The following is a 21,753-nucleotide window of genomic DNA, read 5'->3' as shown; positions in this document are numbered from 1 at the left end:
GGCCTCTGCCCTTTCCTATGACTAGACCAAGGCGATCTACCTGAGTTGAGGCTAGGTAATTGTGAGTAGCGCCCGTGCCTATTATCGCTCGAATGGGCTTGCCATGAACTTTCATTTCGACGAACATTAGGGTCTTGTCCTGGTTAAGAGGAGGCTACTCATCCGCCTTTGTTTTCCTTTTCTTGGTGGCTGTGCATGGGTCCTTCTTCTTACAGATACCGGCACTAGTTCCCGCTAAGGCCTCACAAATAGAACAAACAAATGCATTGAAGGCACCTATTGGTTCTGTCTGGTCAGCATCGTCATCCGTCCCATCATCAAAAGTTTGATGGGCGTTCATTTATGCATGTGGGCATTCATTGTTCCAATGCGGCCCGCTGCAATGACAACATCCTTAAGGGGGCTTCCTCCCTTGATCATTGTCGTGGGAGGCTTAGATTTGGTTGCACCAATCTCCTCCACTTCTACTAGGGCCAACATTGCTAGGCTGACCCCTTTTGTATCCTCCCCAGACAGGTTGTTGAGGCCTATCCTTCCGAGCTTCCATTTGGTAGTCCCCAAGGCATTTCGCAGTTTCGACGCCTTAGGTAAAGTATCTACCCTTTGTCTTTGTATCTCCATACGAGCATAATGTTTCAAACCTTCCAGGAATGAGAAGAGTTTGTCTTTGTCCCCCATATCCCGTATGTTCATGATAAGTGTGGAGAATTCACGCACGTAATCTCGGACTGACTTGGTCTAGCGGAGCTCTCAGAGTTTTCTCAGTGCATTGTACTCAACATTTTCAAGGAAGGATTGTAAGCATATGGCTTCCTTCAGGTCTCCCCATGTCTCAAGAGTATCTTCACCAGCCCTGGTAGCTTCTTATTTCAACCGCCACCAAAGTTTAGCGTCACCCTTAAGATACATGGTAGCCGTTGCTACCTTCTTTTCTTCTTCTAGCTCCCCCATAACATCGAAGTACTGTTCGATGTCAAATATGAAGTTCTCCACTTCTTTGGCATTTCGAGCCCCATTGTAGGGCTTCGATTCAGGGATATTGATTTTTTGTGGCATATGGGTGAGGTTCACAGCACCCGAGATGTGGTTTCTGGCTCCTCGAAATAGGCCTTGTAACACAACATTGACAATATAGAGCTGAACCGTCAAGTTATCTATGATTTGCTGCATGACAGTCACCCTGTATGCCTCTTATGCCATATGGGCTAAATCCTCGGTCCGCTCCTGTTGGAGCCCCTCGAATTTACTAAAATTCCGGCTGCCTCTGTGGCTACCGTTTGCCAGTCTTCTTCAGAGTCACGATTGATGATTGCAATGTCTCCTTCGGCCTGCCGCATCCTGCGGTCCAGTTCGTCTAATCTTTGCACTAGGCTGATTCTTAGATCATGCATTATATTTGCGATGGGTCGTAATATGTTAACCGTCTCTTCAAGAGCCTCAATGCAGTCCCCATGATCCACTATGGTCAGAAATAGGGGTAATGGCAATTTGTTCCCTCGTCCAATATTGAGACTAGGCTCTGGTACCAACTGTTACGCAGCGCCTTCCTGAGATGTCTTGGAAGGGAGACGTAAGGCTAAGCAACCGATATCTGTGCAGTTACTATCTGCCAACTGGGGTCCCCTCCGTACACTAGACGAGATTGTCAGTGATGTACGGAAAAATCGATGTCAAGAGCAATTGAGAAAAAAAAGTGAATGAGCATGAAAGAAAGCTTGATTGCATTAATGAAAGCTATTACAGAAAGGCAACACAGTGTCGAGGGGAAGAAACACTAATACAGAGAATTGTTTGCTTGCTTGAAAGTTTGGCTACTTCATCCACCTAATAATACTTAAAACAATAAACCAAAGTTATAAGACTTGACATAAATAAGCTAGAGAATCATAATGGAAATACAGGAAGTAAAACTACTCTATATTTTTTTTAAAAAGGACTTAGATTCCTACAAGGTAAAAGTAAGTCCGTGGGCGGCAACCATGTCTTTAGTATCATGGTTTGCGCGTGCGGTGCTGGCCGCAAGGCATGGGTCGATTGTGCTGACAACAGGCACGCGCTGGGGTGTAGCCTGCCGAGGGGCACTATTGGCATCTGCGTGCGACCGAGCACTGGCGAAGGCTATTGATAGGGCGACATTTAAGATAAATTTTATATCTTGATGTAAAAAATATAATTGATAAAATATGATTTGGAAGTTGATATTTCCACAAATATATTTTTTTAGTTTTTTGGGGTGATTTTGGGACCCACTATACAACAGTTTTCCTAGAATCACATGTTGGATTTTGGAAGTGTACTGAATAAAGTCCAAGTTCAGGTCAGCGAACAAGAGACACTGAAAAATGGCGATGAAGATGAAGATGAAGATGAAGATGAAGGAAGCTTTGCCATACATAGGAATGGTTTCAACACAATTTGCACAAGTCGGTCTAATGATTGTAGGCAAAAAAGCTATGTCAACTGGAATGACCAACTTCACTTTCGTCTTCTACTCCAATGCTCTTGCCTCCCTTATTCTCCTCCCTTCTTTCTTCTTCTATAGGTCAATTCGTCCTCCACTCAATTTCTCACTTATATGTGGATTTTTCTTGCTAGGAGTTCTTGGGTATGTGATTCTCATCTTTCAATTAGCTGTTTCTTGAATTAGCAATTGGTAAAGGTCTAATTTTTGGGTTATGGGTTTTTCATGATTTTGTGTAGTTGTTCAGCTCAGCTAACAGGGTATGCTGGGATTAATTATACTTCTGCTTCATTTGCCTCAGCTATGCTCAATCTCATCCCAGGTTTTACTTTCATACTTGCCGTCATTTTCAGGTTTCTACCCTCTTCTCACTTTTGTTCTAGTTGATTTTAGAGTAGAATGAACGCTAATATCACTTCGCTTCATTTTATATGATCATGTTTGATTGGGCACTTAGTTTTAAAAAGAAAGAAAGACGCGCACGAACTTGTGCTCTTAACTATATCATGACATTTCTATAGCTAAGAGCATGTCTTTAAGGGTAAAATGAGAAATTTAAAGTGAAAAATTACCAAATATGGAAATGATCATCTTCTCTCTGGAAAAGTCTAAAAAGAATGAGTGTCATATAAAATGGAATGGAGGGAGTATTAAGCAAGCTAGTTTATTCACTTTCTAGCTTATGAGAAAACAGATTAGTATATTGTTCCCTCCGAACTGAAGTGTCCGTAATTTGGAATTTTCTACTTGGTATACTTATGTTTTCAGTAATATGTTTGTTTTCATCACAATTTCTTCGTTTTCGATAGTCAGTATAATTGTTTTCTAATTCAACTGAATGCTCATTCCCATTCAATTAAAGAACATGTGTAAACAGAAACAATGTAATGATTCTCGGGAAATTAAGGAACCATGGAAGGAAGAATAAAATGATGGAAAGAAAACAGAATATTGTACAGTACCATGAGTTTAGCTATCTATAAACTAAAAAATGTTTATTGAACTGGAAAAAGTGAATTATACAAAAATACCTCAATATTCTTTGTTGGGGATGTTGTGTTTCAAATTCTTTCTCATCTGCCATTTGGTTATGAAGATTTAAAAGAAAATATGAAGTAAAAATGGAGCACATACACATGCATATATAACACCTGCAAGCACACACATTAGTAGGTCATATCATTTTGATAAACCTGCTAAAGAAGCATTCAGTGAAGTCTACTCTCTTTGTAAGCTTCATTAATGCAAATGGATACTATAGATCTGTTCGATCACAAGAGACAGTAACGAATAACAAATATACATCTTTGCTTTCTATCAGGATGGAGAAATTAGATTGCCGAAGTACAAGTACCCTGATTAAATCTGTTGGAACCGTCGTCTCAATTGCCGGAGCCTTCACCGCCACTCTTTACAAGGGACCACAAATTTTGTTGACTTCCTCATCTTTGAAGCCTCAAAATTATCTTCATTTTCAGGAAACTGACTGGGTGATTGGAGGACTATATCTTGTAGTGGATTGCATAGCGGCTTCAGCATATCTAATTGTACAGGTGTGAGAATAGCTCATTGAAAGTCACACCTTTGTTAGTTGAGAATCGGTGCTAGAACTGATATATTTATGCTTTTTACAGGCTTCCGTCCTTAAAAGTTATCCAGTTGAGCTGATTGTGGTCTTCTTTTACTGCTTCTTTTCCTCCATTCTATCAGCAATAGTCTCTCTATTTATGGACATGGACTTAAATGCTTGGATGCTACAACCTGGTACGAGATTGTTCGCTGTTCTATACTCAGTAAGTAGGTAAAATGTGTGCATTTTACATTATAGGATTTGTTCATATTGTGACCATACTAAGATAATTATCGACGAAGTTGACGTCAGGCTCTGTATGGGTACTTCAATAAATAAATGATTCATGTTGAATTGTGAATGGTATGAATTTACTTAATCTGATTCTATCTTTCTGCCTGCTTAGCATCAGAATTAAATTCAAGCTAGTACATTTTCCTCTACCTTGCTCAGTTTGTTCCTAGTAGACTAAACTTTCCCAATTGCAACCTAAGGATACAGTTTTTTTTCCCCTACTCTTAGTTAATCTAAGTTAGTGCGTTTTGCTAAGGTAGGATCAATTTCGGTACTAAACTGGACAAGGAGTTTGTTCTAAAATATGAATCTCAAAAAGTTAAAACAAATGAAAGGTTGAGAGGGATAAGCTGGACCAATAATATATGTTTGCACACTGAATTTAGTGGCTGTGACAAAGGTGTTTGGAAAGTATGTGCTGTAAATTAGTGATACGAAAGTGAGAAGGAGAAGAAGATATTGGCAAAGTGGTAAATGAATAATAGATATTTCTAATTTCTGAGTTATTCATGGGATCCGCATAAAATTGAAAGATTCACGTACTGCCTTCATATGGTTAGCTAAAATTTTCGGCAACAAATTGCTTCAACTGTGGAAATGTCTTGACATATCATGTCTTCTTAACAGGCAAACCTTTCATGGGCTTGGTGCCCATTTCCCTTTCAAAATACACTGAACAGTGATTTGGGAATCTTTAGTGGTAATTAGAACAATTTTTTCTACATCATTAGTATATTGAATTCTCTTACTTACTTTCTCTACCAGCTTGCTAATGATATTTTAAATTACAACTAAGTGCATTGCTATTTAAGAACAATTACTTCCAAAGACTACTAAACCAAGACAAATCAAAACTGTCCTCATAATCACTTAGTAAAACAAGACATAGGCTTACATAACTTCTATTGATGTGCTAAAACCTGCTAAGGAGTGATATTAGCTTTGAATTTGGTTTATCTTGTGTTCAAGAAATTATTCAAATTACCCTGGCCTAACAGTTGTCCAATTACGGTGGTTTAGCTTCCGTCTTCTTCTATCCGGCTATTACACTTTATTCCCAGTGGTTCCTTTGAGAATACGTTAGCTTGTGCATCTTAGAAGAAGCCTAATTACAAGACAATTATAAATCTTTTGAGCTTTGTCAATTGAAAATAATGAATTTATGGTTTCTTATTTGATCGGCATCGAGTACATCAGTTTCCTTCTACAGCATATCTCAACCATCTGACCCTTCTTCAGCATATCTCAACCAGCTGACATGTATTTTGCTTTTCTTAGGGAGTTTTTGGCTCTGCATTTCAAGTCAGTGTAATGTTTTGGTGCGTTCGTAGAAGGGGACCTCTCTTTGTTGCTATGTTCCATCCTCTGGGGATCGTAATTGCTGCTGCATTGGGTATCATCTTCTTAGGAGATATTTTCTACCTTGGAAGGTATTGTCATATTTCTTTGACAACCATACAAATCTATAGAAGTGTTGGCAAAATGGACTACATGTGCCTAATCATCACTTTTGTTACAGCTTGGTGGGGTCAATTGTAATTGTCGTTGGCTTCTATGCTGTGATGTGGGGAAAAACACAAGAAAAGAAGGTAGATGAAGACCATCTGTCAAGAAATATCAATTCAAAGGCCCCGCTCTTGCAAATAAAGGACGCAGAGACAGAAGTTTAAGCACAAGATAAAAGCATATATTATAGGTACATCCATTTTTTTAGCATCTAACTTTTTAAAGCAAACAGGGAATATGTTTTTTGTGTATCCGTTGTGTATAACTATATCAAGAGATACTCTAGCAAAGTCTCTTAGAGCAGTCTGCTTCACTATAAAAGATGATTTAAATGTTTACATACCTAAATCTCCTAGGTCTTTGTAGCTTATTCCAAGTCCAAGAACATTATGTATTTAGTCCATACGACTTAGTTATGAAACTTCAGGAGACTGAAAATGATTATTTTGGGCTGGATGGGGTGCGGTTTGGACAATTCTGACTCATGCTCCTTCTGCTTATGTTTTCTTTGGAATAAGGATGTAGACAGAGCCGTCACATCCTAGTAAGGCTCAGACCCTTGGATAGAGTATAAATCTCAAGAATTATAACAACAAAACAAGGGAATATTTGTAAAATGTACTCTCTTTTTAACTTTTGCTCACCAATATTCTAGTATAATAGCCAATATATAGACCCACATGTATGACATCCTTGAATCAAACATTATGTGGAAGTGGAACCTGTCGATCCTTCCCAGAAAGAAAAATTGCTATCCTTTTTTCTTTAAAAAGTACGTCCATAAGACGTTTTAGGATTTTATTTAGAGTTTGTTTCCTAAGAGCAAGTGTAATGCAAGAATTTGTCCCTTCTGTTACGTCTCTGTTCTTGGCATGCCAATGATTAATATGGTAACTCTTCATTATCCCTATATGCTCTTCCGATTTCAGAAATCGGTGCTGTCAAATATGAATTTGGTATTCAATGTTGTGGCACTCCAATTTCCATTTATAAGGGGTTCTCCTTAGTATTCAAAAGATAGCGATAAGATCAAGCTTTAACATAATATTTATTTAGAAGATAAGATTTTGACATGGATGCAACGTGAGAAAGTAATACTTAAATGCCGATAGGCCTTTTGTCACAGAGATCAATGTGGGAGTTGGAAGTATAGAAGTGGTTGGCCGTGGTGATAAGACAGATTAAGTGGGGAGCAGGCTAGATTGGGGGAAAAAAATTTATGCTCTAAAGTTGGAGACAGTTCTAATCTAGTTAAAAGTTCCAAATTTGTGATATATAGGCATTTCCTAGTATATCCGCTACAGCTCTGTCTTAGTTTTGGCAGCTTGCAACATGTAAGCTACAGCTGAACCAGTCCATTGAGAATTTCTTCAATTTAGAGCTGACGTCCACCATAATTCAATATCATCCTCATAATCTATGTTGAATTCTTCTGCGTAAACCCTTCCAGATACAAACCTATTGACTTCAATGTATATATCGTAAGCTAGATGGCTCGTTTTCAGTATTATAAAATGTAGCAGGTCCTAAGGATTATATGTAAAAAGATGAGTTGGATAGAAAAGGTCATATTTGCTTCACCGTGAAGAAAAGGTATAGATAGCCTGTGGTGTCCAATGTGCCAACCATCCTGAGGAATTACTTTATGATATTATTGAAAACATTGTAGTTTGTTGCAAATGCACTTGTTATTGGCTTGCAATAATCTTAATAGTATGCATTTTAGGATATAATATAACCTTTGATTTTGTAGCGCAGTTGGTCTTTTGAAACCTTTTTTCTTCAACCTACATATATCCTCTCCTTATCTTCTTTTATGTCACGGATGTGTTCTGTTGGTGGATTGAGCATTAAGTAAAAGAACTAGCTGTGCTTTACAGAATGAACATTAAACTACTGCAGGACTGAATAATATATTTCGGAAGAGAAATGGTGTATCAATTTTTAGTGGACAGACTATTAATGATCTCAAAGCATATGCGGCTCATTATAATTTTATCTTGATGAAACTTATGAACTAAATTAATAATAAGAATGATGCTTTGCATGACTTGAGAAGAACAAGAAAAAGAGAAACATACCCTTTTTTTGATAAATAAATGAATGATAGAACACCACAGATTTTTTTATCTATAAAACCAGAAGACATTTATTCTTTCAGTGTTTGAAGAAGTTGACATTGTGTGTTATAGTGTGATATATATATGTGCATTTGAGGATTTTATATTAAAAATTGAATCTATATATTGACGTAACATTGTATTTGATGTTTCAAAATGCACTTGTCGTTGACATTTTATGTTGAATAATCTGAATGGAAGCAAAGAACTGATAAGAGGTTTTTTTTTCAAAAAAAATTGATAGAGCTTGTCTCCTCATGTTACTGAAAGCAGCATTAGTTATTACAAAGTCAAGTATGACGGTATGTATAAGATAGCTCATTCCTTGCCTCTAAAAGAAATTAGATAACTCATTGCAATATGCATGATGCCTTTGTGTAGGAGGAGGCACTTTAGATGGTTGTGTCCCATCTTTTCATGTCAATGGAAGTATGATCATGACTTATTCTCACATGTCATTTTCTTTCTAATATCAGTATGTAATGTGTCATTAAAAGTCTTTTGTTCCCGATAAAGATCTATTTGCATGCCTGCTTATTTGGTTGATGGCAGTTTGACTATATGCTCTAGCCTGACTTTGTTATCGATTTTACAAAGTCATACATGACTGAATATATAAGATATCTCAATCTTTATGTATAAAAAAGAAAGATAACTCTTTGTCAAATGTCCGGCGCCTCTGTGCAGGAGGAGGCACTTTAGATTGTTGTACCCTATCTTTTCATGTCAATGGTAGTATGATCCTGACTTGTTCTCACGTCATTTTCTTTGTAATAACATCATGTAAAGTGTCACTAAAAATCTTTCATTCTTGATTAAAGATCTATTTGCATGGCTTTGCTTAATTGATTGATGCCAGTGCGACTGTAAGCTCTGGCCTGACTTTGCATCGGCTTTTACAACGTCATACATGACTGAATATATGAGATATTTCATTCTTTATGTATGAAAAGAAAGCTAAATAAGTCATTGTGAAATGTTCGACGCCTCTGTGCAGGAGGAGGCACTTTAGATGGCTGTATCCTCTCTTTCATGTCAATGAAAGTATGTCCATGACTTGTTCTGACATGTCATTTTCTTTCTAATAGAATCATGTAAAGTTTCATTAAAAATCTATTGTTATCGATAAACATCTATTTGCATGACTATGCTAGTAGGAGGTAGCAGATACTTGGTGGAATAGTTGAGATGTGCACAAACAGACACAGACAGTCATACACCACGCACGTTATCAAAAAGATATATCTATTTGCATGACTTTCCTTATTTGATTGATGCTGGGATTATAAGTTATTGCCTGCCTGCAGAATGGAAGAAGTCAAAGCAAGTTGACAGGGCATATTGTGGAAGTTGCAGACATGTAAGCCACAACCAGATGGAAGTCCTCCTTTACTGAAGTTTGTATAAAATTGTTGGAACATTCATACAAAATGCTCGCTGTTGCTGTAAGTGCAGAGTAGATAAACCTATAAAATGCATTGTTCCCCGTAATGACTTGGTGTATCACTCTTTTATCAGTGTATATAATACATTGTTATTCTGGTCAGCATTGATATTCTATTCAAAGGATGGTGTTATTTGCTATAGAAGTGGAATATAGTTTTCTCATTTCAAAAAGTTCAACTAAAATGCTCTGAATGTGAAATAATTCCCATTCATATGGTTCAGCATAATAACCATAATAAGCAATTAAGCACATATCAGTGATATTATGGTTGTCCATATCGTGGGCTAAAGTTATACCTTAGTAAGTTAGCATGTCTCATCCTTAGGATTATATAAAAAAGAACTTGTTCTATTAAAATAATAATGGGACAGGAGCTAATATAGACCTTTCAATTAACTTAGCCTTATAGATAGATGGCTTAGGCACGTTCATCCCTTATAAATGTTGGACAGAGATACTGAGTCTTGGAAGTCAAACCAAAAGAATTAGAAAACTAAGATAGGATTTTATCGAAGTTGGACCTTGTGGGAAATATTAGAGCTTAACTGTCCAAAGAGGAGGAATACAAAAAAGTCAACATCAGAAAGTAATTAACCGCAAACATAACAACAGTAATAATAACCACACAACGGGCAAATTTATTACTATGTAGCATGTATATATTCAGAGAAGTGAAAGACCTCTAGCATGAGAATTCTTCACTCTAGAAGTATTATACATGGAAGTAGTGGGCAAAAAATGTAGCAATATATTAATTTGACTACTCCGTACTAAATGCTAGCTTTCATTGCCATTGATAAACAAAAGTGATTATTTGAGTTGCGTATAAGTCAAGAAATAAATGAAAAGAAAGAGAAGCACTAGGTATGGATGCTAGCTTGAGTGAATGAGAGAAGAAAAAATTAACTGTAAACGTAACGGAGTTGGTTTTTGGTTGTCAACAACCTAGTCAAATTGTGAACATAAATGTATTCAGCAAGTGATATCAGAGCAAGATTTTTCGAGACAAGTAGCAACTCAAGGGAGATCCAATTCTACCCGTTATTGTTAGCGACTACATTAATCAATTAGGTCCATTCAATGTCAAACTTTGTAAGCACTCTCAATAGCATTGAAGAGACAAACAAAAAATAATAATGGAAAGCAATATTATTTTTTCAATCGCGTAGTATGATACATGGGACTCAGAAAATACACCACTAAGAGAAATTGAAGTAGCATCGGAAAGACAATATATTTCTCATTAATTAAGAGTCGAAGATAATATTTGGAGTTGAAAAATCCACTGAAGGCGTGTTTTAAAGGTTTATCACCACTTAATATCCTAGATATCTCAATGTAGAATCCAGAATTCAAGTATAAGAGTTTGTAAACTCGAAATTAGTCTTTGATTAAAGTCGTAAATCCAATTGTATTCCTCATCAGACCGAATAGTGGTATTCAGCATCGCTACAAATGCCGGCTGCGGGAAGAGATCACTGACAACTTCCTACTTAATTAATTGAAATGAAATGTAACAGCACTCTCAAGTCTCAAACTGACTCCAGTTGCCCAAAGTACGCCTTTACGTATACAAGAAAGGCTGCATATATAAATAGTATGACGCCTATTAAACACATACAGAGTTTTTTATATTTGTTGAACTTAATTATTTAATTTAATAATGAAGGACGATATGGTACTTTTTTGTAATAAGGTACTTAATATGGCAATAGTTTTCAACGTCAAGACTTAGCAACAGTTCGAATTAAAAAGAAAAAGAAATAACAATAGTTAAGTGGAGGATAATCTGTTTAACATACAGCCCGATAAAAACATTGTAAGGATATGAATTGACGCACAATAGTATGTTTCTTCTATGATAAAAAGGATAAGAAAAAAGAACAAAGGATTGCTTATTGTTACTGATGTTAAGATCATGTCGCCATAAACAAATGATTCCAACAATTAGATTAAAATAAATAGCTTCAAATATACGCCCTGGAAAAAGAAAAAGAAAAAGAATTAAATTACGTTAAAGAAACCCCTAAAATAAGGTTTGGACTAGGGGTATACATGGACCGCGTTGATTCGATTTTTATTTAAACCAAACCAAACCAACTATATCGGTTTGGATTGATTCGGTTTTGTCGGATTATTTTTGTTACATGAATATTATTTCAATCTTACTTTGTTAATTTTTTTATAAGTAAATATATGTTTAGTAAAAATTTTAAAAATTGACAAATATATGATCTATTAAAATATTTTTTATGGGAGAATTTTGTTAATAACACATGATAGTTACTTTTTTAGTCGCCTGACAATAATTTTTCGTTGATTTATACTTTCAAGGTTAACGAATTTAATAATTAAACATAAAAATCAATATGATACCTAATTAATGATATATTCTATTTAATTTTAGATTATCGAAATACCACTTCAAATTTAAAATATTAAAGATATAAGAATTTAATAAATCTTGACATATGAGCATGGAAGAACAAAGAGATTCACGTATTTCAGTAACACTTGACAAGAAAATGATCATATAACAATTATTTAAGGTTAATAACAATAGAGTACTTCATATTCTATTAAATATTACATCCCATAAGTGAATCCCAAATATTTCTTGAATTTGTGTAAATAAATTCTATATAAAGTCTTAAAAGTATATATAAAAATTATATATTTATAAGTCGATTTGGTTCGGATTTTTTTACTCAATACCAAACTAAATCAAACCAAACTTAGTCGAGTTTTTTAATCGAATTGATTTAACTTTTCGATTTGATATGATTTTCCAGTTCGGTTTGTACCCTAGTTTGGACAAACTAACATTTGGCAAGTATGAAAAGAGCAGTTGGGTCCAAAGATGACAAAAGGGTTCACCTATCATTTCAATTCAAAAACATGGTCACTGATCGCCCCTCTTATGAAGTTTTACTATAATAATTAGTTTCGAGTCTTTTTCTTCCACATTTAATTGATTACGCGTGATCCATAAGGGTTATGATAGAGTAATAAATACTTATTTATTCTTAATTAAAGATCTCGAATTCGAGTCTAAAGTCTGAAGTTGTCATTATTAAGGAACGCTTTATCCTTAAATATGAAATTTTTCAACACAAATTTGAATTTAATCGAGCTCTAAGACAGATTCCAAATACCCGGTGGCAAAACAAACCAAAAAACAATTGCTTACGTACTATGATTTAAACACAAACGAAACTGGAATTGCTGATGTCTTAAATTCTTCTAATTTCTTTATCACTTGCTATATCAACTACCCCCTTAAAATATCACAACCAGCCAATCAGTTATGAGTATGTTAACCTTGGATTCGTATGAGTGACTGGTGTCATCTCTATTTTCTTAAAATAGATTTATGGAGAAGGATGTAATCTTTATCTTTTTTGTATGTTATAAGTTTCGATTTTAGCAGAATAAGCACATAACCTCTCTGGCCCAAATTAACTGACGTTAGTTTCAGTTTTCAGAAGAGAAAAAAAGAATTTTAAAAATAAAATATATATCGTTCTCCTTCCCAAATTGTTCACCCTTTTGTGCCTATTGGCAATTTAATGAATCCTCAGAGTAAAATTGGATATGAAGTAAATTTGTTATTTACAAATGATTTAGATACTAAAATAATATAAAGGTATTTTAGAACCCACTTAAGCTAAGATATTTCAATTCTTCATAATTTAAAATTTTTTCCACCTTTTTTTATACACTAATATTTGTTTAAACATAGTTCGACAATTTAAGATGACATTATCCACAAAAAAACTGACCCAAAGCCAAGTTACTATAGTATTATTAGTTTCTGATAGAGAAATCAATAGTGGATTACAAATAGGTCATGAAATCAACAAAAAACTATGAAAGAAAAATTGAGGATTTGAACACTGGCTAAAGTTAGATGTTCGCCAACCCATTACGCAAAAGGCACAGCTTTGAAGTTATTTAGTAAAAATGAAGACTCTTTCCCAGAGAAACTCTTCTTTAACTATTGCAAAAAAAAAAAGACATTGGATAAATTAGGATAAATGGATTATAAGGATAAAATTAATCATAGATATTTGTGTAGTAAAATATTAAGGCAATCATCCTTTGTTCGATCGTGTCATTGAAATTGTCTCATTCTTGGGTGAAAAAAAGCTATGTAATTTGGAATAATATTGGAATTGTGAGGTGTAATAATGGAGTTGCGAAAAAATATCTTGTAGGGCCATGATTAATTTGAACCACAAAGATAAACCTTGTGGGAGTATTATATATTAATTTAAATAACATAATGTTATATTACCTACGTGAAAACAATCCACGTAGGACAAATAAGAAGAGTTGCTTGAATAGAGACTATAGTATTAATATTAATTGTTGTGTCACCTCTTGGGTCACTCGAGTTGCTCGTTCCCTTCAAAAGTAGCTTAACCTTTGCATGAAAGGTTAACTTCTGCTGTTTGTATATAGAAAAATTCTCATTGCCTGTTCTCCATAAATGGGAGACACATTAAACAAATTAGCCAAACGAGCTACAAGCTTAGCTAATACAGAGATAGAAAGAGGAAGAGATAATATGGGTGTAAAAGCTGTAGTAGAAGATATTTTGCCATGCACAGCCATGGTTTTAATAGAAATTTGCACTATTTTCTTGACAATTATGGCGAGTACAACCATGTCAAGATTAGGGATGAGCCCTTTTGTTTTTGTGGTTTACACGAACGCTCTTAGCTCTATTATTCTTCTTCCTTATTCATTTCTCTACCATAGAAGAGACAAGTAAAATTTCAACACTATTACTATTATTTTTCTTTTTTGTATTTTTGGTTGTTGCTTTTACGAGGCTAAAACTTGGTAGAGGATATAATCTGTGTTGATTTTTCTTTCTTTACTTGTTGCAGGATACAAGCGCCATTGTTTACTTTTCCACTACTTCTTCGTGTATCCCTGCTTGGTCTTGTAGGGTTAGTTCTTCTTTCTAATTTCTCTTTTCTTGCTGAACAATATATTAAGAATTACAGAAAAGAAAGTGCGAGAGAGAAAATAAAAATCGTCATTACAACCTAGCTAGGTCGAACATAAGAACAAACTAATTAAGAACAGTGGCTGATGATCAAGAATTTAAACTTGATCAATTTAACAGTAGCCTCTTACACCGAAAGTTTGCATTTTTGAAACAATAATTTTATAATTTATTATTTAAGAACATTTTAGTCGTTTTTCGTGCACGCTCACATATATATACACATATACAATTTGCAAAAGATTTGGTTCAGTTTATAAACCTATTGCATCAGCGTCTGATTAATAACATCACTTACTTATTTAGCGATATGAATAATTCATTGAAATTAACAAAGACATAACATCACTTACTTATTTAGCGATATGAATATTTCATTGAAATTAATAAAGACAGTATTAACATCACTTTAAAAGTGTGATAGAAAATTTGATTAAATTATGGTTGTTTTTACAGGGTAACAATAGCTCAGAATCTTGCATTTGCGGGACTAAGTTACAGTTCACCAATTGTAGCATGTGGCATGGCCAACCAGATCCCAGCCTTTACTTTTATTCTCGCCATATTCCTCAGGTTCTTTCTTCAACCTCTATTTAATTATTTATTTTATATGGCTTCTATTATATGGAATCTTGAAAACTAGATACTAAAACTGTAGACAAAAGATAAAGATTTGCTCCCACCTTTGTTATAGTGAGATCCTTAAATTTCTTGCAACTTGAAGATGAAAAGAGGAGAAATGACAAAAGATGATGTAGAAAGAGAGAGACGAACTTGTGGATGATGTTAGAAGCGGGACATCAAATTTGATTAATTAGATTTAAGAGATGTGTGTGTATATATTTTAGGTGGGCACAAGCCAATATATTTGGATCCAAATTGATGGGCCATATATACCACAAGAAGGGTATTAGTCTTTTGTATATAGAGGGTAGCTATTAATTAATTGGATGTAATTGGTTGGTACAGAGATGGACCTACTACCAACATGCCACTAGTTTTGCATGTAAAAATCAAAAACTGAAAGGTCAAACATCTCCTTCCAATGAAAAGTTATGAATAGATTTCCTAAATAGTTTCGGCAAGAATATATAAAACAGAAAACAGCACCCAGTAATTTCAGTCTCACTCTCGCGTTGTCCGTTATTGCAACTAATAAACTCAAAATGCATTTAATTTTTATATATATACGGATAGTATCAATAAAAAAGATTTGGTTTTGTAGTCTTTTACAAATAAGAGTTTAGTAAGGGATCAGTAAAAAAGAAAACAAGAGAGTTCTGTAAATTAAAAAAAATTTAGGAGATCTTATTTTCTTTTATTCAAATTGCGAACATAAAAACCAGTTAAAAAAAATAACACAAGAGATTGTACCATTTCCTTAATATAGGCCAAGAAGTATTTTAAATACTACTACTAAATATATCTTTGGCCATCTTTTAGGAAGTTTTCATGCATTAATCATTTATGCTAATCAACATAACCATTTTTAGGAAAATAAAAGTTGATTTGAAGAGCCAAGGAAGCCAAGCTAGAATAATTGGAAGCCTAATATCAATAATGGGGGCATTATCAATTACTTACTACAAAGGTCCTGTGGTGAAGCAATACTCCCCATTTTTCCTTCAGCTAGCCAGGCCACGCCTCCTTGCTGTTTTCACTTCAACACATGAGAACTGGGTTCTTGGCTGCATTTTATTTGCAGCTGCTTCATTTGCTCTTTGCATTTGGAATATTATTCAGGTTTAATTATCATTCTTCTTTATTATCTCTTTATTAATTTTCTCATTTTTCCTCTTTCTTTGGCCAGTGGGTGGATATTTTGTACTCCCTCGGTCCAAATTTATGTGATACTTTTTTCTTTTTAGTCAGTTCAAAACGAATGACACATATATTTAGTAACAATTCAACTTTAAATTTTCATTTCTTTACCCTTAATAAGATGATTTCTAGCCAAATTTATTTTAGACCCTAAATTTCAAAAATCTTTTTTCTTTCTTAAACTTCATGCTCAGTTAAATATCTTCACATAAATTAGGATGGAGGAAGTATTATTTTCTTGTGTTTAGAAACATTCTTTTATCAAAAGAGGGAAAATAACTTTTCTCACTTATGAACAAAAGTCATTTTTCTTACGACTATCTTGTTAACTTTTAACTTCATATTACTTTGCTCAATTAACACTTTGAGGGTCTCTTATTAACATGCAATTTCATAATACGTACACAATTAATACTTAGACATTATTATTAATCTAAGCGCTCAAAAGATTTATCAAAATACTCTTCAATTTGTCATTAATTTTTAACATGTTCTTTTTTGAAAGAAAAAAAAAATCTTCTATTCACAAGCCGAGCATCGAAATTAAAATAAGTTCATGAAAAATGACTTCCGTTTATATCACACACACTTTGTATTGCTGTGTATTTACTTGTATTTCTTTTTCTTTCTTCTTTTGATCAGGCTGGAACTATCAGAAAGCACCCGCAGGTGATGAAAATAGTGTTTCTCTATACTTTGTTTGGGACGATCCAATCTGCAATACTTGCTTTACTGATGGAAAAAGATCTGAGAGTATGGAGACTTGAGCTTAACATGGAACTTCTTGTTATTGTTTTAACTGTAAGCCCAATAAGTACAGTAATTTTCAAAATTCGACGCACTTTCTAGTCAATTACAACTAAATTAACATGCAAGTTTTTCTTTTTTCCCCCCTTAATTAATAGGCAATTTTCGGCAGTTTAATACGTAGCAGTGTCCAAATGTGGTGCATGCGTTTGAAAGGAGCTTCTTTTCCTCTATTCTTCAAGCCGGTGGGAATCCCAACAGCTAGCACTTGTGGCTGTTTACTTTTTGCCGAAACTTTTCACTATGGAAGGCAAGTTTTATCTTCTTTCATTTTCCTTAAGATTACATTGACGGTATAAAAAATAATAAATTTCAAACTATTACTAAAATTTAACTTGTTATAGCAATTGAGTTACCATTTATTTAGGTTATCAATATTCAATGCTTATTATATAGAGTTGGTTACAATTATGTTTTTATCAATATAAGTATATATTTCGCTCTTTCTGATGTTTAAGCAATATTAATACTATTATTGTTCTTTCCTAACACGATAAAATACTGATGAATATTGCAGCATGTTTAGTGCTATTATATGTGGATTGGGTTATTACACTACACTCTGGGGACAACTCAAAGACGATGAAACGAGTAAAAATATTAAGGGTAGTACGTCAACTACTTCTGATGAGAAAGTTCCTCTTCTGCAAGAAAAAGAAGAGGGGGAAGAAGAAGAAGAAGAAGATTCGCCAGTTTAAGATGGAAGAAATTAAGATGAAGATATTTAAGTGCTAGGAAAGTTGTATATATGTGTTGGAGGATGTATTTTTTGAAGCCTTCCATCGCAAGTTGAACAATGAAATTGTTGTTCAGCTATATTTTGTATAGTTAGGGGTTATGCGCGCTCGTTTTGATTAATTTGATGGAGAAATATTTTTTTACTGTGTTTAGGTTTGTAAATATGTTGCAAGCATTGGGTTTTAGATTGATGAAAGATTGTGATTATATAAGAATGAGTTTAAGTTATATATATCGTTTTAGTGTAACAAACTTTTTACACTGTCAGGAGAAGATATTTATAAGAAATTTGTAACCGTGGAGAAATTTAACCCCTTATAACAGATAAAACTAACATGTTAGTGTAAAAACTCCTTACAACTGATGATGTGTGGATAACTTAATCTCTATAAGAATTAGTATTTCCTTCCAAGTTTTTTGTTAGTTTGAGTAGCCGTATAAATTACTAAAGAACTTGGTTCTTTATCGTGTTCCTTAAGCGTAAAGTAAACAAACAATAAAATGAACACAGTGATTTTTACATAAAAAATTACCCGGCTCAAAAGATGCAAAAACCACGACCTACCACGTAGGATTTTCAGCTCCAACTTCACTAGAACACTGAGCCAAAATGTATCAATTACAAGACTTTAAATACTCTCTAGTACTCCTACTACTCCTATTTGATTCACAAGTTACTCTAACTTGAAAAGTAAAATACTCACTCCAACTCACTGTTGTTTATGATACTTGATTACAACTTAATTACCTAAAACATATTCACTAGACTGACTCGGGAAGAATACAAGACAAGTACTCAACACAAGTAAACAACTTATGACTCTTTAGTTAATGTGTAAAATGATAGTTTAGAAATCCAAAGTAGATCTTATTTAAAACACGACTTGGGATCGTCTAGGAGTCCTATTCATAGTCAGCTTCCTCTTTGATAGGACTCCTACTGTTCCAAGGATTCCACACGCTTTGGGACTCTAGTCTCTGACTGAATTATCCATATCTTCTTGAGCAACGATCCTTATCACTTATAGTAGCCATCTTCCACCAAACTTGGTCCTGGGTAACTTTGAGATAAAGTTACTGTCTAGTACAGACATACAAGTATCACTCGAGAGGAGCTAATTCTTTCTCCTGAGGAGCTGGTTCTTCAATAACAGTTAAGCAACTACGTTGAGGACCTGGTTCTTTGAACATTTAGTCATACTTTATCATCAAAACTTCAATACTCAACAAATCCCCTCTTTTTTATAATGACAATCTTTGTGCATAACAGAACCACAACAGAACCAGCTAATCACATCAAAGAATCAGATAATCACACCAAGTACTATTGACAGACATGTATGTTCACAACATCTTCCAACCTTATCTTCCCCCTTTTGGCATCATCGAAAACACACAAAAAAATGTTAGACATTAAGCACAAATAATGTAAGATTCAAGGCCAAATAGGCGACAACACAAGCTTAAGAAAGGGCAAATAAACTAGGCTGATGATCCAATATAGTACACAGCAGTAAAGAAGAGCAATATGAGACATTAAGTAGTGCCAAAAGAAGCCCAAGGCCTTGTCTTCATTATTAGAATAAAATAAACTAAGCATACTTCAAACTACTCAGACTAAGATAAAAGCAACAAAAGATAAGGCATCACTAGAATAGCAAAAGAACTATGGACACTGGGAAGGAATATGTTCAAGGGTGAGAAGTAGAGAGGGTCAAAGCTTTCACAAGGGTGGAAATCTGTTGAGCATGGGCCTCCATGTATCTTCTGAGATATTCCCTGAGTTGCTTTGTTTCCTTTCTCAGCTCATTATTGTCTTCACGAAGCTTGGCATTCTCTTCAACAGCCAACTCCAACCTCTTGCTGAGTTCTGTAACCCTACTGCTCCCAGGAAGAATGGCAAATCCTGTGGGTCCTCTAGCCTTGATCTTCTCATAGCCACACTGCTTGAGGGTAATAACATCCAAAACGTCATTGTCGTTTCCAAACTTAAGCTCAGGTAAGGCAATGATAAGCTTGTCAAACAACCCAGTCAACATGAAACCATATGGCATATCATGCTTTGGTTAGGAAGTATCTACAGCTCTTTCCATGTGCTGAATCATCAGGCTAGGAAGACTGATAGGTCAACCAGTGTCAAGCAGCTCCATCATATGCATGTCCAGCAGAGTAGTTTCATTCTTTCTCTCAAACCTCTGAAGAATGCAGGAGCTGACAAAATGAAACAGTAACTTGTAGAAGAGAGTCATATCAGTCTTGTACACTTTCTGGGGAGCATCTAGTTCAAACTTTTGTAAGAACTTTCTGGTGACCAAAATGCTAGTGTCAACATCATTTTCTATTACTGGCCACTTCTTCTTTAAGTAATTGTCAAATCCCAAAGAAGGGATATTCAGAAGCATCTCCAGCCCTTCAGCATCAAATTTCATGTCAAAGCCCCCTACCTTACTCTTGACTACCTTCCCATAAAATGTTAAATTGTATAGAACTCCACCACAGTATGAACACATAATGGGGGGAAAGCTTTGACAAATATATGCTTCCACCCATGTAGCTCAAGTTTTTTAACTAGTTGAGCCATCTCCTTCACAACAGTGTTCGCAAGAATCTTCCTATTTAGCACTTTTCTGTTCCTGAACTCTGTGAGTCGATCAACTCTACCTGGCACATTATTTATTGTCTTACCCCTACTTGCCCTTGCATAAGAGGTAGCAGGTTTGGTGATGTTGGCACCCCTTTTATTTTTTGGTGTAGCAGACTTTGCGGGCAAGGCAGAGTCAGATTTATCTTCTCCATCCACCTCAACAAACAGGTTCCACAATTGAAATCTTCTTCTTTGGATTCTTTGCACTTCTCGACTCCTTATTTGTGCATCAACAACCTTTCTTTTACTCTTTGTGAGGGGAGTTCTAGCAGGAGGAACTACTCATTTCCTTGTTGAGACTGCTGACTTTGTAGCTTTCATAGTGGTCTTCCTGGACTTCTTCCCTACCTCAGATAGTGACATATTATCTTCATCACTGCTTGCTTCTTCATCTCCAATGAAAGGAGTTAACAGAGACCCAGGTTCTTGAGCCCTTATCTCTTCACCAATTTCTTATGAAGGGGATATGACAGTGTTTCCAATTATCATGGAACCTTCATATTCCTCACTTACATTCCCCTCTTCTTCACTCTGATTTTCTTCTTCTTCAGAATCATTAGCATATTCACCTGTCTTATCCTCTATATCACTCTCCTTCTCATCTCCAAATACTCCCTCATTCACACTCTTTTCTTCTTTATAGGCTATGTTTTGAGCATCATGTTCCTCATGACTGTTCACAACTTCTTCTTCTTTTTCACCTTCATCATCTTCCTCATCCTCAGTCCAACTAAAATCAAGGCCGTTAGAAGCCTCTTTTTTCTCAAGTTCTTTACGTCCTTCCCCCTCAACCACAGACTCCACAGCTGTTGGATCTACCTCCTTTCCCAGATCTCCTACACCCTTTTCTACAGTGAATTTCTCCACTGGTGGCTTCTCACTCGTGGGTGGAAGAGTATCTAGGGGTGCAACATCTATAGTAGACACCAAAATATCTATTTTGGAAGTAGGATGTTGTATCTGATCAGTAGTGACTGACACTGATTTCCCCTGAATCACATATTCCTTGGCTACAGTGTCACCCTGCGTAGCAGCATTAGGCACTTTCTTGAAAAAATTTCTTGGAGTTGCTTTGACCCTTGTTGACTTAGAGGTATTTTTCGCAGGAAGCTCAGGTACATGTGTAGTTATTTTTTGAAAGATGGGGTATAGTGGAGATGGGAATGATAGGAACAACATGAACAGTAGGAACATGGGATGATGATGTAGGTATAATGGAGGATATCAAAGGAGAAGGAGCAAGTGTGGGTTCTCTTGAAGGCTTGGCATTTTACTTTGATTTGGGCTTCAAGATTTTGGGTTTTTCTTCAGCCTTGGTTGATGATTTA

The 21,753-nt window shown here is 35.1% G+C and overlaps 2 protein-coding genes across 4 annotated transcripts; both read left to right on the top strand.

Moving 5' to 3' along the window:
- Positions 1 to 2,287: 2,287 nt before the first annotated feature.
- On the top strand, positions 2,288 to 9,497 carry LOC104119275 (WAT1-related protein At3g28050-like). 3 transcript variants are annotated; one of them, XR_011411529.1, is made up of 9 exons: positions 2,288 to 2,605; positions 2,701 to 2,814; positions 3,783 to 4,014; positions 4,096 to 4,254; positions 5,604 to 5,755; positions 5,845 to 6,021; positions 8,196 to 8,257; positions 8,952 to 8,995; positions 9,259 to 9,497. XR_011411529.1 is itself a non-coding variant. In XM_009630729.4 (7 exons), exons 1-6 carry the CDS (start codon positions 2,343 to 2,345, stop codon positions 5,993 to 5,995), a joined length of 1,071 nt encoding a protein of 356 aa, XP_009629024.1. In that variant the 5' UTR covers positions 2,289 to 2,342; the 3' UTR covers positions 5,996 to 6,021; positions 9,259 to 9,497. The 3 variants fall into 3 exon arrangements, 1 of the variants encoding a protein (XP_009629024.1); XR_691395.4 differs by lacking the exon at positions 8,196 to 8,257 and having other exon boundaries at positions 8,949 to 8,995; XM_009630729.4 differs by lacking the exons at positions 8,196 to 8,257; positions 8,952 to 8,995 and having other exon boundaries at positions 2,289 to 2,605.
- Positions 9,498 to 13,826: 4,329 nt separating this feature from the next.
- Positions 13,827 to 17,924, top strand: LOC104119269 (WAT1-related protein At1g70260-like). Its single transcript, XM_009630720.4, has 7 exons — positions 13,827 to 14,171; positions 14,294 to 14,356; positions 14,872 to 14,988; positions 15,909 to 16,158; positions 16,879 to 17,037; positions 17,142 to 17,293; positions 17,561 to 17,924. The coding sequence occupies exons 1-7, from the start codon at positions 13,891 to 13,893 to the stop codon at positions 17,739 to 17,741; spliced, it is 1,203 nt and encodes a 400-aa protein (XP_009629015.1). The 5' UTR covers positions 13,827 to 13,890; the 3' UTR covers positions 17,742 to 17,924.
- The last annotated feature ends 3,829 nt before the right edge of the window (positions 17,925 to 21,753 follow it).

Source organism: Nicotiana tomentosiformis, chromosome 10 (assembly GCF_000390325.3).
Source record: "Nicotiana tomentosiformis chromosome 10, ASM39032v3, whole genome shotgun sequence".
NCBI lineage: Eukaryota > Viridiplantae > Streptophyta > Magnoliopsida > Solanales > Solanaceae > Nicotiana > Nicotiana tomentosiformis.
This window is presented reverse-complemented; position numbering and strand designations above follow the sequence as displayed.